We start from the raw sequence: 18,743 nt of genomic DNA, 5'->3' as shown, positions 1-18,743 counted from the left end.
TCTTTCGCCGACAATAATGTTTCTCCTTATTCTTATTAGGGAAAGAGTAATATATGTTACGTTTTAAAAATTGATAAATAATATTTACACTATTAATAATTTGTGTGACATTGATAATTAACGTATTTGTAGGGGCGAATATTTGACATTATTTGTATGCCGCAATCACTTGACACCTATCCGGCTAAACCAAACAAGGAGCGCATTTTGGTGGAGTTTCCAGCTGACGGTTTTGCCCTCTCCACTCCGCCCACTGCCGACTCGGATACTTAAAATGGACACTACTTTTGGAAACATCAGCTTTTGAGTTCCGGCAGTTAACTTCTCTCTATCACTCAGCTCTTCTCTCTCTCCCTCTCTCTGTTTTCGGCGAAATCAATCCATGGCGGTGGCGGCAACTTCCCTATTCACCAACGGCGGTACTGTCTCGGCGAAGAGTTTCACAAGTCGTTACGCCTCCGTTTACAGTGAAGTTCAGAATAACCGTCTCGATCACCCGCTCCCTCTTCCTTCCGTCCTCAAAAAGCCCTTCAAGGTTGTCGATGGCCCCGCGAGCTCTGCCGCCGGCCACCCTGGTATCCTTCCTTACTCTCTCTCTCTCTCTCTCTTTACTGATATATCATATATGCAGGTTTGTGTGTATATTTTGTCTGTACTTAAGTATATTTGACGGTTTAGTTACCTAGAACGATATAGTCGCCTTGTTCTAATTGATCTGTCAGTAATTTGGTGCAAAATTGCACCTCTGTATATGCTCACATGTACAATAATTGGACTTTTAGTTTTCTACCATAGTATGTTGTGTGCATATCCACTTTTAGAAGAATATTGTCTACATAAGCCGCCTGCGAATATGAATCGTTATGTTCTAATTGATCTGTCAGTAATTTGGTGCAAAATTTCACATCTGTATATGCACACATGGACAGTAATGGGGCTTTTAGTTTTCTACCATAGTATGTTGTGTGCATATCCACTTTCAGAAGAATATTGTCTACATAAGCCGCCTGCGAATATGAATCGTTATGTTCTAATTGATCTGTCAGTAATTTGGTGCAAAATTTCACCTCTGTATATGCACACATGGACAAGGGGACTTTTAGTTTTCTACCATAGTATGTGTGTGCATGTACACTTTTTATTAGAAGAATAATGTCTGATCATATATACACATAAGCTGCCTGCGAATATGAGATGAATTATTATGTGATAGAAGAAGATGAAGATAAAAATTCTTGTGTTTCTGTTCAAAACATACAATGATTGCATGTACAAAGTGAGTGAATATTAATTGCAAGTTTATCATTTCTAACTTTTACAGTATTAATTGACAGAGTTGAGGGCTTTTGCACATAAAAGTTTATGTGTTTGGGATTTGAAGAGGATGTAGATTGTACACAAAACTAAAATATACACAGATGTTTATCCAAGCAATTTTGGTTGCTGGAAGGACAAACCTTTGGTTATGTTTTGTTACTTTCCTTTATCGAACTAGAGGTTTGAACCCTTAAAGTTTAATAGACTTGGCTTGTTTATTGTAGAGGAGATAGCAAAGCTGTTTCCTTGCCTATTTGGACAACCATCAGCAGCATTGGTACCGGATGACTCAGGTGACGTTGCAATGGGCCAGAGCTTGAAGATTGGGGTGGTTTTATCTGGAGGCCAAGCTCCTGGAGGACATAATGTTATCTCTGGAATTTTTGGTTAGATCTTGATTTGTACTTGAGTTTAATTGGTGCAGATTATATCATCTATATTTTTCATTTTGAGTATGTGTGTTTTGGTTGGCAGATTACTTGCAGAAATATTGCAAAGGAAGCACATTATATGGGTTCAGGGGCGGACCAGCTGGGATCATGAAGTGCAAGTATGTGGTACTGACCCCAGAATATATTTACCCATATAGAAATCAGGTAAAACATGCTCCTTTCTTTCTGGATCCTTTAGGCATTGTAATGCTACTGTCAATTTAATTTTCATTGATACGAATATTGGGAAAAGTGCACATTGGCAAATTGATATTCTGTGACTTATTATGTTTTTGCACTTGTTGATACATTTTATAATTAGTGTGGCTGCCATGTGGGGATACTGAAATACAGATCAATCTCTGCTCTTTTGTAAATTTTTGCATTAAGGTTTCAGCTACTGTAATGTATATGTGAACAGTTTTTCCTAAAGAATAAATAAATCATTACAACTTTGGCCATAAAAGAAACAATCTGTGCATGCAAGAATTTAATTCTTTAAGTCATTTTGTATTTTACTTTGTTCGGTAGTACTGATCTGATTGAAAAAACAATGATGAGTCACTGTTTAAATATTCTACACATGGGTTCAAACTAGTGGGTCATGCCTTATGATTTCATTTCTTGTCCAGGGTGGATTTGATATGATTTGTAGTGGAAGGGACAAGATTGAGACTCCAGAGCAGGTATATACTGGATTTTGTTTAAAGTTTTCTAGGCTTGTCAATGACTTATTTGTTGCTTTTACTGGAACTTCTAATGGAATGGCCAACTCCAATTGTTTCAGTTTAAACAAGCTGAAGAAACAGTAAAGAAGCTTGATTTGGATGGCCTTGTAGTGATTGGTGGAGATGACTCAAATACAAATGCTTGTCTTCTTGCTGAAAACTTTAGGTACCCCACTATTCAGAAAGAAACTTCTTTTAAAGATGTGCTTTTTTATGCGTGCTTACCCTGCTGAAATTTATGCACCCTTCAGTAATATTGTTGCAATGTTTCCTGTGAAATTTCCTTTTGATGTCAGGAGTAAAAATATGAAAACTCGTGTGATTGGATGCCCAAAAACCATTGATGGAGACTTGAAATGCAAGGAGGTTCCTGTGAGTTTTGGGTTTGATACAGCATGCAAGGTAATTGGGTCTACCATGTTGTTTTAATGCCTTGCCAGTTGCATTCTTTAGAGAGCTTGGAGGTAGTTCAGTGTATTAAAAGAGTGGAAAAAATAATTGGCTATACATATTTTTGGGTCTATGAACTTAATTTTCTTTTTTCATTGTTCTGTATAGATTCTCCTCTTGCATTCTTTTTTTTAGAGTCAATGGGCATGCATAGTTAGTACTTTATCTATTTGCGACCTTTATATGTACCCCCTACCAAAGGAAGAAAAAGAAAAAAATCCAAAACAAATAGAATTTTATTGAGACTTTTCAATGGTTGAGTTCTCAAGTTTCTGGGCATTGTTAGTTTTAGTTATTCCTATAGCATAATTTTTTGATAGGTGAACAATGGAATACTGCCCACTGTAGAAAATTTACCCATATAATATACTACATACTACATGATGCTGATTTCTGTACATCTTAAGATTTCTAGAAATTTTCTTCGTAATCATCCTCTGGGTGTTTTTCTGGGGGGGGGGGGGGGGGGGGGTATGGGAAATACTTTGAAGATTTTCCAAATCCTAAGGTTTCATTAATTAACACACATTCCCATTTTCTCTATTATATGTGTGTCATTAATCCAGTTTTTATCTGTAGATATATGCTGAAATGATTGGAAATGTCATGATAGATGCAAGGTCATCAGGAAAATACTACCATTGTAAGTAAAATTTTCCTATTAATAGTATTGTTCCCTATTATCTGAATGTCAAGGGTCATGCTAATATCTATTTGACTGCAGTTGTGCGGCTTATGGGGCGTGCTGCGTCACACATTACTTTAGAGTGTGCTTTGCAAACTCATCCAAATGTCACTATGATTGGAGAAGAGGTATTACTCATCATTTAGTCTTTATTGGCAGTCTTGCACATTCACTATTCATCTGCATAGTATGTTAAGTATTTCCAAAGATTATTATATTTCCAGTGACAATTTCAGGTCAAAGCTCCCCTTCAGCTATGCATATAGTTTAGCCTCTAGTTAATGACATTTAATTTTGATCTTCTGTATGCATTTAATTATAAGTATGAGGCTTTTATAGTTTTATGGAAATTTACACAATCATTTTGTGCCTCTATATCTTTTGATTGGGGACAGCCTTTTTGATGACCTGAAGTACAACAATGGGATTAAAAAAATTAGTAAGTGATAATTATTTGCCTTCCACCTTGAAATTTTGAATGCAGGTTTTTGCAAAGAAACAAACTCTAAAGAGTGTTACAAGCTACATCGCTGATGTGGTCTGCAAACGTGCAGACCTGGGGTACAATTATGGAGTCATACTCATACCTGAAGGGCTCATAGATTTCATTCCTGAGGTAACAGCAACAGTTAATAAATCCATATATTTCCTTGTTTATCTTTCTGTCTTATATATGTAGCATAATCCTGCTCAGAACTTCCAATATATGTATTGGCACATACGTAATCTCATCCTGATGTCTGTTGTCCCACTATGCAGGTCCAACAACTCATTGCGGAACTGAATGAAATTTTGGCTCATGATGTTGTAGATGAAGCTGGTGTTTGGAAAAAGAAATTGAGTCCGCAATGTCTACAGCTTTTTGAGATATTACCTCAAGCTATTAGGGAGCAATTGCTGCTGGAGAGAGATCCACATGGCAATGTCCAGGTCTTTATATGGCATAATATCACTTTATACTCTAGTTCAACTCTCCACTTCTGGACAAAGTAGGTAATACTGTGGTCTATGCCTGCAGGTTGCCAAAATTGAAACAGAAAAAATGCTTATTCAAATGGTTGAGACCGAGTTGGATCAGAGGAAACAAATTGGTCAATATAATTGCGAATTTAAGGGGCAGTCACACTTTTTCGGGTACTTCTTATCTCCATAGGCTTTTCTGCTGGGTCATATATCAAGTCAAGCTGTATCCATTTACCTACTGTTTGCACCTAGCATTGTTTGCATATTGGCTTTATTATTTTGTTCTTAGTTATGAAGGAAGGTGTGGCATGCCGTCCAACTTTGATGCCACATACTGTTATGCATTGGGTTATGGTGCGGGGGCACTGCTTCAGAGTGGGAAGACAGGATTGATATCATCGGTTTGTGCTATTCCCTCTACTGTTTTTCTCTGTTGTCCAGTCTACTCTCATTATTGTTTGCATTCTAATGTTAACCTTTCTACTTGGTCATTGTTATTATAAGATTTCATAGGTTGGTCTTCATTTGTCTGATGTTTCATCTAACATTGGCTAACATCTTCAGGTTGGGAACTTGGCTGCCCCAGTTTCAGAATGGACTGTTGGCGGAACAGCACTAACAGCAATGATGGATGTTGAGAGAAGACATGGTAAAACTCTACGAATGCATTTTCTTTTCCATGGTCATCAAGCTGAATCATTGAAGAAATTTTGTCTAAAGAATTTATTGATATGCTGGCGGGTTCTTTTCTGGAGTGTTCCAATTGTGTCTAACTCATCTAGGAAACTAGATTACTTATCTAATATATTTTTCTTTATTATTTTTTTTGGTAGGTAAATACAAGCCTGTGATAAAGAAAGCTATGGTAGAACTTGATGGTGAGACCTTTCATAAAATGATAGTAATAATTTCACATTCTAAGGGAAGGCCAGTGTGCCCACTAGGTTGCAAGCAATTATAAATTGACTCATTTTGTTTGCATCATGAATTATCAGGTGCACCATTTAAGAAATTTGCATCAATGCGGGGAGAGTGGGCTATAAAGAACCGTTATCTGAGTCCTGGTATGTGTTCACCTATTTAAAGTAAATTACATTAGTGGTGTAAAAGTTTGTACACATGCTCCCTAACTGTGACTTCACATGTTTTTTGTTTTTTTGGTACAATGGAAAAGAGTCCCACATGATACATGACACTAGTGTGTAATAATGCAATCATATAATGATTATACTACCTCAACATATAATCTGGTATCATAATAGGGAAGGGGAATCAATTCAAGATCATGCATGTATCAACTATTATTATCTTCTTTTGAATTGCAGGTCCCATTCAATTCGTGGGTCCAATTGCAGATAAAGTAAATCACACCTTACTGTTGGAGCTTGGCGCAGAATCATAAGGGAATCAAGGCACAGTAAATGGTCCTCTTTCCCAGAACGAGGGCCTTTTGATGTAGAGAACACTAAATCACACCTTACTACTGCCTTTACTTTTTCTAATAAATCGTTTGTGATGTAAACTTTTGCAAACAATTTCAGCAGTGGTTGCGGTTTTGAGCTCTCAAAAGCCAATTAATTAAGCGGTGCGTGCTTTTACTCCCAGTTTTAAATTTGAACTGTGATCACAGTGAAGGAAAAGTTGGGGTGGGATCAGTTTTTTATGGGGCTGACTTCCATGCCAACAGCTATGGGCATTGAGAATTGTTGTTTGCTTTTCTTGCTGTATGTCAACTTTTTCTAAAGCAGTAGAGTAGTGTATTCAAACAGCCTTTGCCATAGTTTACGATTTCTGCTTTGTAGGGACCTTATCTGCAGGATTGCCTTTTTCTCTTATTCAATAATTTGTCGGGGTGACAATGGTTATGGTTAATATTGGTTACCTGATTTTTTCCAACTCTATTAGGATAATTTTAGTAGTTAATAATTGAGTTTGTGGTAAGTTTGGGTAAACAAAATAATATACTGTTTTTGACTTTCGAGGTCCAGATCCGGAGATGAACAATTAGTGGAATATAATAAATTATATGAATAAGTGGATCCTGGTCCTAGACGACGTATAAATTGTGTTAATATTATGAGTGTAGTATTTGAAAGTTATTTGTGAATACAAAATAATGTAATTAATTATATATGTTAATATTGTGTGTTCATACTTCATAGTATACAAATTGTGAATTTTTAAAAGGTAAATTGTGAACATTTAGATCTGGATTTACTTGGTCCACAGAATAATTTGTGAATAAGGGTCAAACAAGCCACTTAACACTAAATTGTAATTAAATCATCAAATTTTTTTAAAAAAATATGCAATTAGGTCCTGAATTATACAAACACATGCAATTTTTTCAAATAAAAACAATATTAATTTTGTTGGACTTATTTATATTAATTACCTATGGTTAAAAATCTTAGAATTTTGAAAATGGAGGTTGAAAACTGTGATCTTAAAGAGGCCATGAAAACTTTGTCATTTCTCAAGGTAAAGCCAAAAGTTTTGTACTACTTTAATAACTGGAAAAGAAGAAGAAGAAAAAAGTTGATTGCTGCTTTGCGCCAAGATGGCAATTCAAATTTGACAACCCTCTGTAGTGTGTAGTATATGAGTCGTCTTCTTCATCAACTCATTGTTCAGTCTTCACTGCATAACACAATAATTAATATAATTAAGCTCAACATTCAACAATGGAAGAAGCAAAAGTGGAGGCTCCAATACCTCAAACTCTCTCGTCATCTTCAAATGGGAGAGCAAGAAGGAGAAGAAGGAGAAGCAGTGGTTCAAGCTCTTTCGAGTTTTGTGTGCTCCGAAAACCCAATCTTTTATCCGCCGATCAGCTCTTCTCCGACGGCGTCCTCCTCCCCCTCCACCTCCTCCACCGCCCTTCCGATCATTCTCCGGAACCCAACCAGGTGGATTCATCATCATCGTCATCCGTGGTGGAACAACCCCATCGCCCGGACGAATCCAGGGTCGAGCTAGAGCAGCCCCAGTTGGGAGCAGAATCTGGCCCGGAGATTTCTGCTGCGGCGGCGGAGACGGCGGCGTTGAGTTCGTCCAAGCGGTGGAGAGATATTTTCAAGAGGAGTAATAATAATAAGAAAAGAGAGAATGCCGGCGGGGAGAAAGTGAACAAGGACAAGAAAGGCGGCGGGGGCATTTTTGGAGGTAGTAGTAATGGCGCCAGCGCGGCGGAGCGAGTTCTGAACATCAATATCTGGCCGTTCAGGAGAACCAAGTCGGCCGGCAACGGCGGCGGCGCTCGGCCGTTGAGTTCCCCGACGAAAGCCAGCAGCGCGCCGTGCTCCGGAACCAGTTCGCCCGCCGACTTCAAGTCCAAGAAATCGCCCAGTCGGAGCAGCCTGGTCTGGCCGGCCCGCCGGAGTGTCGGCGGTCGGAGTTACGGGTTTCTGACGAAACCCACCGATAAAAGTCCGAGAAAAGATCGGAGCTACGTTGAGAGAAGTTTCAGAAAGGAAGGAAACAAGGGGTGGCGGAAAGTGTCACCTGCCGCCGTCGATGGCGGCGGTGGTGATTGGCATAAAGCTAGAATCTTGACCATGAATGCTTCCATGTCCACTGACGCATCCCCCGCTGCCGCCGCCGCCGGTGGAGTCTCCGGTGAAGGGCCGGTACGTGTTAATCTCAGACACTTGTTTACAAAGAAAGTATATTAACTAGTTTGATTTCCAATGTTTGTAGACTTGTAGTGTACATTTTCCACATTAGATGAGATTTAATGTTTTTTTTTTTTTTTTTTTTTTGATGTAATTTATGAGATTTTTGTACATATACAACCCTTATTATACAAATTAATGTCCCTTCCATCTCATTTTATTTGTTTGGGGTAATACTGACTCTATTACAATATAATATCTGTCTTTTTATCAATTTAATAAAACACAAAGAGTGAATGCCTAAATATTTAGAAACTTGAACGTATTATTCAAGACGTAAAACTAAAATTAAAAATTATTAAAGAAATAAGCGAAGAAGAATAAGGTTGTTTGATCAATAAGATAAATTAGACAAATAAAGTATAAATTAAAGATAACAAAGCAATCATGCACAACAAAAATAATGGACAAATATAAGAATTCTTACATGAAAATTAGAAAAAAAAAAAAAATCTTATTTTTCTTAGGAAGACTTGAATGAGATTAGTTTTCAAAATACTATTTTTTTTTTCTTATTCCCCTCATAAATGCATAATATTTACCTTTGATGGGTATACAACAGGTCTATTGGTACAACAACCCAAGTTTCGACCCGATTTGGATGCTTCCCACCTCTATGGTTGGGAAACCGATCACTAAGACTAAGTGTCATTAGCAAGACAGATAAATTTCGTCACCATTACTGCAGACGAGAGCCCAAACACCCGCTACCATGTTGGACCGTCAACAAGATTCCAACATTATGTTATTTGCTCGACCATTATAAATAGGAATCTCTATCCACGTGTTGGGAGATTCGAATGAATGAATCTTCACTTTCCTTGTACTTTTCCCTATCAAGTAGAACTTCCCAATCTCACATTAATTTTAGAAGATTTATACTTAAACTCATTCATCTTAATAACAAGTATATTACATTTATGAAATGGCCATTATTTGTGTTTCAAGTTGTTCCAATAGATGAGTTAAAACTGTCAACATAATTACACTTCAAACAAAAAATTCACTGTCTATACTTCCATATATATAAATATAAATATAATATATATAGCCATATCTTGTCTCTCTTCAACTTTAACCAGTCATCACCTCTGCTCAAGTTACTTACAAAATTGCAAAGGCTAGTAGTACGGCGGGTCCCCGGAGGCGGCGTCGTGATCTGGCGTCTTGTACGCGAACCCCGACTCGTCGCTGTACCGTCGAATGACCACGCTAGCCCTCTGGACTAACCGGACTAGCGCCTGCACGACTTCCGACATGGGAGGCCGGAACTCCGGTTCGGGCTGTGACAAATCGCAAAATGACAAAAATACGTTACGAGTTTTTACTAGAAAATAGGCAGTCATGTCAGATAATCGTCTCATTCAAATGTTCGATCAACAATGAGTTGCTATTTTGCTACGTGAAACGAAATGTTAACTCATGAGTTGTGAGAAAAGCGTTACCTGAACGCAAAGGGCGATAATATCAGCAAAACGGGACAAAGACTTGGCGGGATACATGCCATTCAGAGCGGGATCAACCATTTTTGACAAGGCGTCTATGTCGTGAAGTTGAGGTGTGGCCCATCTAACGAGCGACTGTTCTGATCTCTCCCTCGAGCTATAAACAAAATATTGACAAAGTGAATATTCATACACACACACACACACATATATATATATATATGCATGATAGATAGATATATTGAAACGAACCTGTCAAGTGGCTTCCTTCCCGTCAATAATTCCAACATAACCACGCCAAAACTATACACATCGCTTTTCACAGTATATACTCCAGATAACGCAAACTCGGGAGCGCTGTAACCAAATGAACCGACCACATGTGTCGACGAAATCTGTACACATTATCACAAACACCCGACAGTCTTAGCAGCTGTGGACAAGACGTGTTTTCTAGTCGCAGAATGATACTAATTAACTAACCTGGCGTTCGGTATTTGGTGTCAAAGCCGCTAATCCACAGTCGGATAAGTGGGGATTGAGCTCCTCGTCGAGCAAAATGTTTGCCGATTTGAAGTTTCTATGCACAACGGACGGCAAACACACCTCGTGCAAGTACCTGACAAACCGAGGTTTAGTTGTGAACCGAATTAATCCGCTAAATATATAAATAATTGCGCTCGTTTAACGTACTCTAGGGCTCGAGCGGTGCCAAGCGCTACTCTAACACGCGCATTCCAAGTAAGCAATTGGCTTCTCTCGTCAGCAAAATGCAGCATATCGTGCAAGCTACCATTTCCGATATAATCATAGACGAGAAGGCGTTGGCCGTGCTCTGCACAGTACCCGACAAGCGGGACAATGTTCGGGTGTCTCAGCCTCGACATGTTCGAAATGGCTTCGAGAAAATTGTCTTCTTCTTGCAGTGATAACGCTGCACTATCGACCTTTTTAATGGCCAATACCTACAGATTGAATCCAACCAATTAGCTAGTCTAACTCATGGCCTTATAAACCCATATGTTCTCTCTTATTTTATCAATGTGGACTCTTAACAAAGAGTTTTTCTCAGTATTATCCGATGAAATCCAAATGTTAGGAAACGAGAACCAACCTTCCCGTTAGGAAAATCTGCTCTATAAACACGGCCAAGGGAACCTTCACCGACAAGGTTTTCTTGACTAAAACTGTTTGTTGCTGTTTGAAGTACCGCCACGGTATAAGGAGTGGCGGTTATTGGGGATCTCCGGAGAGAACCATTCTTTCCTTGCATCCTTTCGATCGTCACTTTCTCAGATGGCGGGGGCTTCAAGTCCACTACGGTAGCCGTGGACTTTGCCCGTTGATCGAGCACCTCTGCATTCAGTAGGAGTGAAGACGGGTGAGAAACGAACCGCTTTTCATGCCATTATTCAAAATAATTGCTCCAAATACAAAGTCCCTTCCATGTATATGGGCTAAACCACACTAAAAGATTAAATCCAACCAATTAGCTAGTCTAACCCCATGGCCTTATAAACTCATATATCCTCTATTATTTTATCAATGCGGGACTCTTAACACCCTAGTTTTGAGAGAGAGAAGTACCTTTATCTGTGCTGAGAGGAAGACTTCCCGTAGAGGTTCTTGCAGCAAATTCCTTCTTCTTACACCTCCGAAGGCAATAAACGATCACAACGATAGCAGAGAGAACCACAGCCGAAGATCCAAGAACTATGCCTACAATAGCTCCAGCTTTCACGCCATTCTTTCCATTTCCATTCCCATTCTCGTGATCGGAATGGTTATCATCAGAACCCGGAGTTTTATGCGACCCTGGTGTAGAGTGGTTGGTTCTTTTGTGAGGTCTACCGGGAGGAGGCGGGGTGAATGGTGGCGGGGGAGGAGCAGGACTATTGGAAAACGAATTCCCGCTATATCTGTTCCACAGTAGGAGTAACATCAAATAACAGATTAATAAATGGCGCGAATATATATAACTTTATAAGTGTATATAGTTAGTCTGTCCAATACTTACTCGAACTTAGGAATCGAAATGAGCTCGTTCGGTATCCATCCGCTGAAACGATTGTTTGCTACGTTCCTGTCGAGAGGTCGTTGTGAGCATTTTTTTTAACAATACCATTCATCAAACGCACAAATTTAACAACCTAGTACGAGTCGAGACTTACAAGTCAGTCAAAGGTAAATCGACCAAGACATTGAGACTCCCGGTCAATTGGTTGTTCTGCACGCGACTACCATAGTGACGGGAAACGTCATAAGTTAGTCAAACAACAGAGAATAAGTTTTTTATTAAACACAACAAACTTATCACACTCACAGCATCGAGAGATTTGACAACAAACCCAAAGAAGCGGGGAGATCACCGCTAAAATTGTTGAAAGAAAGATCCCTGCAGACGAGATTACGAGAATATTATTGCATAAATCAAAACGGAATTCACGAAATAGTCTCACAAGAACAATGAAGGGTCACAAGTCGAGAAGATGCCTTACAAGGTTGTGAGATCAGAACGGTTCGTAAACATGTCTCCAATAGGTTGCGCAAGAGAGTTACCACTAAAATTCCTATACAAAAATCGGGTTTCAGATAGGGTTAAGACATTCGAATATATTACAGTAGAATATAACATCTTCGTATATATTACAATTACAGAGAGCACGTATAAAAGTCGTCCACACTCACAGATAATTAAGAGACGTCATGAGCGAGATGGAATAAGGAATACTTCCTGTTATATTATTATTCGCAAGATTCCTGAATAAAACAATATGAAGTAAATGCTTAGAGAATTAAGCAACAAATACAATTAAAACAAACAAACAAACGTATTGTAACGTTGAACATTACAGGCTTGTCAGATTGGGAGGTAGTTGATACGGGATAAGATCATGAATCTCGTTGCTGCTCAAATCCCTAAACACAGTAAAATCCCGAGAAGTCAGCTAGTCACAAAGACAACGCAAAACAACTTTAACCCCTCGAGACCAAATAATAAAAACTTACAATTCTTTTAACGATGTAAAACCGTTGAGCATATACCCCATTGTTCCATTCAGCCCCAGCCCGGGAATTTCACTGCTCCAATAAAAGACCCATCATTCCATCAATACACAACCAGAAACAACTACGCATATATAGATAGATAAAGGAACGCTCTAAAGTGTCTAAAGGCACGGTATAAATTTACATCGAGACAACAGCAGAGCCCTGACAAGTAACCCCTTTCCACGATTCACCACATGGATCACCGCCACTCGCTTTCCAACCACTCAGTTGCGAAGGGCTGTTTAGCGAACCATACAGAACCTCAAGCGCTTGCACTGCAAATTAAAGTACAATTCGACGAATTGAATCCCCCATTTGTCAAAATTTCGCTTAACCGAGAGCACATTAAACACAAATGCATATTAACTCACAACATGTTCAACTGCTCCCTAGCTTATTACTTGATCATCATTTCCATACATCACACAACCAAGTATACATATAGAGTTTGTTTTTTTTTTTTTTTTTTGGCCAGACCATGAGGTGTCCTGAGCATACCCTATCTGTAGGAAACACCTTTAAGCCCAAACCATACACTAATCCTCATTCGCACCAGGCCGGTCCAATTAAGGGGCAAAGTGCTGGCCATATTGGTTTTTCCATATAGAGTTGGAACACACATATATACTACCTCATCTATATCCATACAAATATCACCAAATCAAGATTATGCATTTATAACATAAGAATTTTAATCTTCAACATTCAAGATTATGCATTTATAACATAACAATTTTAATCTTCAACAATCAAGATTCTGCATTTATAGTAAAAATTTAACCATTGACTTGCATTGACTCCAAAAGAAATCCAGAAAAGGCAAGAGAAACTTAGAACCAGTGAGAAAAATCATGTTTCCAAATTCAACTATCATATAATCTTGGGCATGCATTTCCAAATTCAAATCTTCCCAGATCACAAACTCCAAAAAGCTTCTTCCTTTACACATTCTAAAGAACACAAAATCACATTCCATAAAAAAAACTCAGCTACCATTAACTCTGAAACACAACTTTAATTCAAACAACAAAGAAAAAAAAAAGTTTTGAAAGAACTTACAATCATTAGGATCAGTAGCAGCTCCTACAAAACCCAATCTGGAAATCAAAGCGGCGATCACTAGAACAACCTCAGTGAACAAGAAAGCACCGTTCTTGCTCCTCCCCATTTTCTTTCCTCTTTCTCTCTCCCACTTTTTTTTCCCCACAGATTCGTTCAAGCTGAGCTACGAACAGCGGGAAGAACGGGCATTGAAAAGTGGGGAGTTTGGGGTAGGTGTCGCCATCGATAAAGGAACGGTAGAAAGTAGGGAGGGGGGCTCTGAGATTCGAAGCTTCAGAGTTTTATGAAGAGAGAGAGAGAGAGAGAGAGAGAAATAGCAAATACCTGCAGATGGGTGAATGGTGATGGGTCATGGGTGTGTGTACATTCATACATTCATCGGTGTCGGCGAAGATTTGGAAAAGATTTATATAATCTTTATGAGAAAATTTTCTGTTTGAGAAGTTTGGTATGTAGAAGGCCGGTAGAGGCTTTCACACTCACTTTCCAAAGTCTTATTTTTTCATGTTATGTTAAATTCTTATTATCTACTATAAATTACAACAATTTCTCCTTTTTAGAAAAAAATAAAAAATTTAAACAATCAGTTGTTGAATATAATTGGATTCGGTCTATAAGTGGGACCGAGTTAGGACCAGAAAACTTGAGATTGTTATCGAGAATTCATTTGATTGCGGCATTTAAGTCCATCACACTTTTTAAGGATTAATTTGGACTAAATCTATCACAGATCACATCTTCGAGTATAACTGTAGCCTCATGTCTGGCAGCGTGGTCAAACTCTCTTAAATGACCTCTTATGAGTTGAACAATATCACTTTGATTTGTCCACGATTACCAAAATATTAACATCATTTTGAGAGAACTCGCTCAACGCGTGTTTTTCCATTCACACTTAGCACAAATGGTATTTAAAAAAAAAAAAAAACTGCTATATTTGGACAATATCTATAGCCCGGCGACATGTATAAGAACTATAGCATTGTATTGTATTGAAAAAATGACACTTTTCTGTTGTTGAATTATAAGAAAATAACGTTATTTTCATCTCTCAACTATACATACTATCACTTTGTGTTTCTTAACCATGTGCAAAAATAGTTTCTTCTTTAAAAAAAAAAATCAACTCAAACAAAACTTAACTACAGAAAACTATTTCGCAAACAATTGAGGGGTGAAAGCACTATTCCTTTAACTTAGAGAAGAAATCTCTTAGTGAATAAAATTTCTGACCTTACAGTTATATTAATAATTCATTTACCAATTGCTCTAAACTGTTGCATCAATCTTTACATATATATATATATATATATATATATATATATATATATATATATATATATATATATTGTATGTATATTAGAGCAGATACATTATACATACATGGAAGAATACTAGAATGGAAAGGAGGGAATTTGGGGAGTCCTTTTACCATCTAGGGTGGATACAAAAGTGGAAGGGGCAGAGAGAATCATGGAGATCCAAGGTATTCTACTTTAGTTTTGGGGTTTTAGCTTTGGTGAAAGTGACCCATTTGTAGTTTTGTATGAATGTGAAGTATGAGAGTGTTTTGTTTTATGTCCATTACTTTTTTGACTTCAACTTTCCATATCCTTCTGCATCTAATCATTGATCACTTTTTAGTGGGCAAAAAATTAAAACATCATTGGACTCTCTCTACCATAAAGAAGATGGGAAATCTTATTGGGGTAATATTTAGTAAGATTACATATTGGTTTTACTACTTTCTTTTTCTAATAAAATTTCGTTTAACGTGAAGCGTTTATTTTATGTTTGTCACTTGATTATAGTGATATATTTTCTTCTTATGAAATATCGTTTGACATGAAAATTTTATTTTATATGTTTGTCAGTGCACTATATTGACATATTCAATTCACATTTTGGATCATTAACTCTAGGGATGGCAAGTGGTTAGACAATACTAAATGTCTAAACTCGATTGTGTGTGTATATAGTATGTAAATATATTAAATGGGTTTGGATGCATTGCGGGTAGTGTCAAACAGATTTGGAATGAAAATATGAGTGGTAATATATATATATATATATATATATATATATATATATATATATATATATTCAAATTCAAGATGATTTGAGTAATCATAAATGTATTCAAATTTGATAATTGCTAAATAAGTAGGACTCTACTTCTTGACATCCATATTTTGCTTTACTTTTAATTACTATTTTTTCTTCTTTTAAGAAGTGAAAGACCGCTTGACATAAAAAGTATTTAAGATTGTCACATCTATTTATTAAATATTTAATTTAAATAATCATTCAAGAGTTTATTCTACTTTTAGTCACTTGATTGTAGTCATATACTCAGTTTTAGTTTTAATCATCGACCTTGATTTGCTTCACTTTTTTGTCATAAACTTTTTTTTAAAGGTTTAACTTTTAGTTCAAAATACCCTAGTTTCCCAACAATGTTAACATCTTCGTCGTACTGCATCTATTTACAATTTACACTAATAGGGATATACAAAGTGGGCAATTTATATCCTACACCACGGCGCGTGTTGCACTATGCGCCCAAATGTAAAACGACGTCGTTCTAAATTATTTTTTTTTTTTAGAAATTTTCCGCCCCAGTGAATGACAGTAATTTTTTCTTTAAAAAAAATCCGTTGTTCAAAAATGTACATAATGTTATACTAGAATACACATAATTGTATACATGAATGTACATAATTATATAACAAAATATACATACTCTTTTTAAAAGATAATACACATAATCTAACATAATACTTAATAAACATAAACTTTTAACATAATACACATCAACTCTTAACATAATACACACAAATTTTCTGATTCGGATGTACATAATTGTATAAAAAGAATGTACATAATTGTATAAAAAATGTACATAACTGTATGAACAAATACACATAATTGTGTGAACAAATACACATAATTGTGTGAACAAATACACATAATCATAGCAACTTCCTACCGCGCCTCCCAAAACGACGTCGTTTTGGGAGGCGCGCGGCGCACAATGCTACGCGCGCCGTGGTGTATGGTATAACGATTGATACAAAGTGCATATGACAATTTTTTACCCTTTTTCGGCCCTAATAGTGTAGTTCGAATTCCCGACCTACAAGACCAATAAGTGGACCCAACGCGAAAAAAACATGTAGCACATGCATGAAACGTCCTTTCAATAACCACACGTCCAAATCTCTTCAGACTGACACATGGCACGACCGACCTGACTAACCTATAAGTGAGTCCTACATATGCTTCGTCAATGGAAACTTCGACTAGTGTTTCCTGATCCAACACTATAAAAACCAACTTTGAATCTATAACATTCTTAGTATGTACTCACCAATTCGAAAGTTTTCTAACCATCTAAACTTCAATACAAATTTCCATAATAAGAATCACATATATAAAATATTATATTTTGCTTACAATTACATATCTTGACCTCAAGTATCAATTTAAGATAATTAATATTATCATAGACATTTTAAATTAAAAATATAACTTCTAACATCTATATATAGAAATGGAACCGATTAAAGTCAAAATATAATTATATATTAATTGATCAAAAGTGAAATAATAAACGTAGTCAACCAATTAGTCCTCAACAAAAATTGTAACATTTGATGTGTGTATAGTATCACCCCATGAAACTACAGATAAAAAAATATGAAGAAGAATTAATATAATATAAAGTTGTTAAAAAATCCAATAATAAATTCAATTATAATTACTAATTAATTAATTAAGATAAAGCAAATGTCTTAATCATAATCACATTTTTCTTCTATTCTGCATTATTAGCACTTAGCAGTTAGCCGCTAGCATAGAAAATCAACACAAGTAGCTATAATAAGTGCCTAGCTTACAGCTTTTGGTTGACTAGCTAGAGATTAGATGAAGTTAAAACAAATTAAATAAACAATATAATATAATATATTTATATTATATTATACTATATTATATTCCCTTCTATTCTGAGTTGTCTTAGATTCTCTTGGTTCTTGGAATGTATTTTTAGAAGATGTGAAAAGTAATTAACTCAATCTCTATCTGGATTATGCATGTTAATTTTCGATCACAAAATGTATAGTGAGCAAGTTGATGTAAATTAAATATGTAAATTCATATATTCAAAAGAAAGAAAACAATTATTTTAATTTTCTCATACATTTTGTCACGAGTTTAATTATTATCAACATCCTTTTTTATCGAATTCGTCACACATGATTCTTCTATTGTGATTGACTTTTCTGTAATTTACAAACACATAAACAATGTTTACCTAGTGCACACCCTCATATAGTAGATGTTGGTTTCTCACCCCAAAAAAAAAAAAATAAATAAAAATAAATATGTTGTTCAATGATTTTAAACACTATGGGATGCGATCCTATGAGAACCCCTCGCCATTAATTCATAAGAACCAATTTTATCTATTTGAGAAATAAATTTATATATGAAATTTATTGGAGATTAAAAATGCATGCGCGTTTGTATATTAAGCTTTATTATGTGTGACAATATTTCTGGAGTGATAATATTTTTGTATTCTCTAGTTATTTAGAAAATAATATGACAATGAAGCTAGTATTACCATGTCGGTAGATTGTGCCTACAAGGTACCCTAGAAATAAATTGCACACAAGTACCATAGCATTGTGGGGAAGTGGCCGTGGGTTATTAATTTCAACTAAAATGGCGTGGGTTAGTTTATAGGTAGGGCATGTAAGGCACACTCATGTCCGCATGTACAATTTAATTAATTGGTCACAGCGATGAAATTTAGAAACAATAATCAGAAATCGAGTCTTACTAACGACAATGTAGGAGCAACCTCTCAAAGTGAGGGAGCTCCTTGTGCGCCCTAAACAAAGGTTTAGTCTCTGTGTTCAGTTGAGTTACCA

At 36.5% G+C, this 18,743-nt stretch overlaps 3 protein-coding genes across 3 annotated transcripts; 2 read left to right on the top strand and 1 right to left on the bottom strand.

Annotated features, from left to right (window-relative positions):
* The first annotated feature begins 296 nt into the window (after positions 1-296).
* Positions 297-6,186, top strand: LOC109169738 (pyrophosphate--fructose 6-phosphate 1-phosphotransferase subunit beta-like). The gene is made up of 16 exons (XM_019318630.1): positions 297-575; positions 1,542-1,703; positions 1,792-1,913; positions 2,381-2,434; positions 2,536-2,642; positions 2,773-2,878; positions 3,506-3,569; positions 3,651-3,739; positions 4,096-4,227; positions 4,371-4,541; positions 4,630-4,745; positions 4,864-4,975; positions 5,139-5,223; positions 5,408-5,452; positions 5,570-5,638; positions 5,900-6,186. Exons 1-16 carry the CDS (start codon positions 383-385, stop codon positions 5,974-5,976), a joined length of 1,704 nt encoding a protein of 567 aa, XP_019174175.1. The 5' UTR covers positions 297-382; the 3' UTR covers positions 5,977-6,186.
* A 736-nt stretch (positions 6,187-6,922) lies between these two features.
* Positions 6,923-9,167, top strand: LOC109169746. Its single transcript, XM_019318642.1, has 2 exons — positions 6,923-8,203; positions 8,811-9,167. The coding sequence occupies exons 1-2, from the start codon at positions 7,259-7,261 to the stop codon at positions 8,901-8,903; spliced, it is 1,038 nt and encodes a 345-aa protein (XP_019174187.1). The 5' UTR covers positions 6,923-7,258; the 3' UTR covers positions 8,904-9,167.
* Positions 9,144-14,213, bottom strand: LOC109169727 (protein STRUBBELIG-RECEPTOR FAMILY 8). The gene is made up of 16 exons (XM_019318619.1): positions 13,804-14,213; positions 12,887-13,019; positions 12,703-12,774; positions 12,547-12,612; positions 12,382-12,453; positions 12,192-12,263; positions 12,017-12,088; positions 11,865-11,930; positions 11,711-11,776; positions 11,281-11,612; positions 10,808-11,049; positions 10,387-10,658; positions 10,177-10,312; positions 9,946-10,088; positions 9,694-9,850; positions 9,144-9,531 (listed from the first exon to the last, which is right to left on the bottom strand). Exons 1-16 carry the CDS (start codon positions 13,910-13,912, stop codon positions 9,370-9,372), a joined length of 2,172 nt encoding a protein of 723 aa, XP_019174164.1. The 5' UTR covers positions 13,913-14,213; the 3' UTR covers positions 9,144-9,369.
* Between the last annotated feature and the right edge of the window lie 4,530 nt (positions 14,214-18,743).

Source organism: Ipomoea nil, unplaced genomic scaffold (assembly GCF_001879475.1).
Source record: "Ipomoea nil cultivar Tokyo-kokei standard unplaced genomic scaffold, Asagao_1.1 scaffold0317, whole genome shotgun sequence".
NCBI lineage: Eukaryota > Viridiplantae > Streptophyta > Magnoliopsida > Solanales > Convolvulaceae > Ipomoea > Ipomoea nil.
Note: the sequence above shows the minus strand (reverse complement) of the source record. Positions and strands in the feature narration are given on the sequence as shown.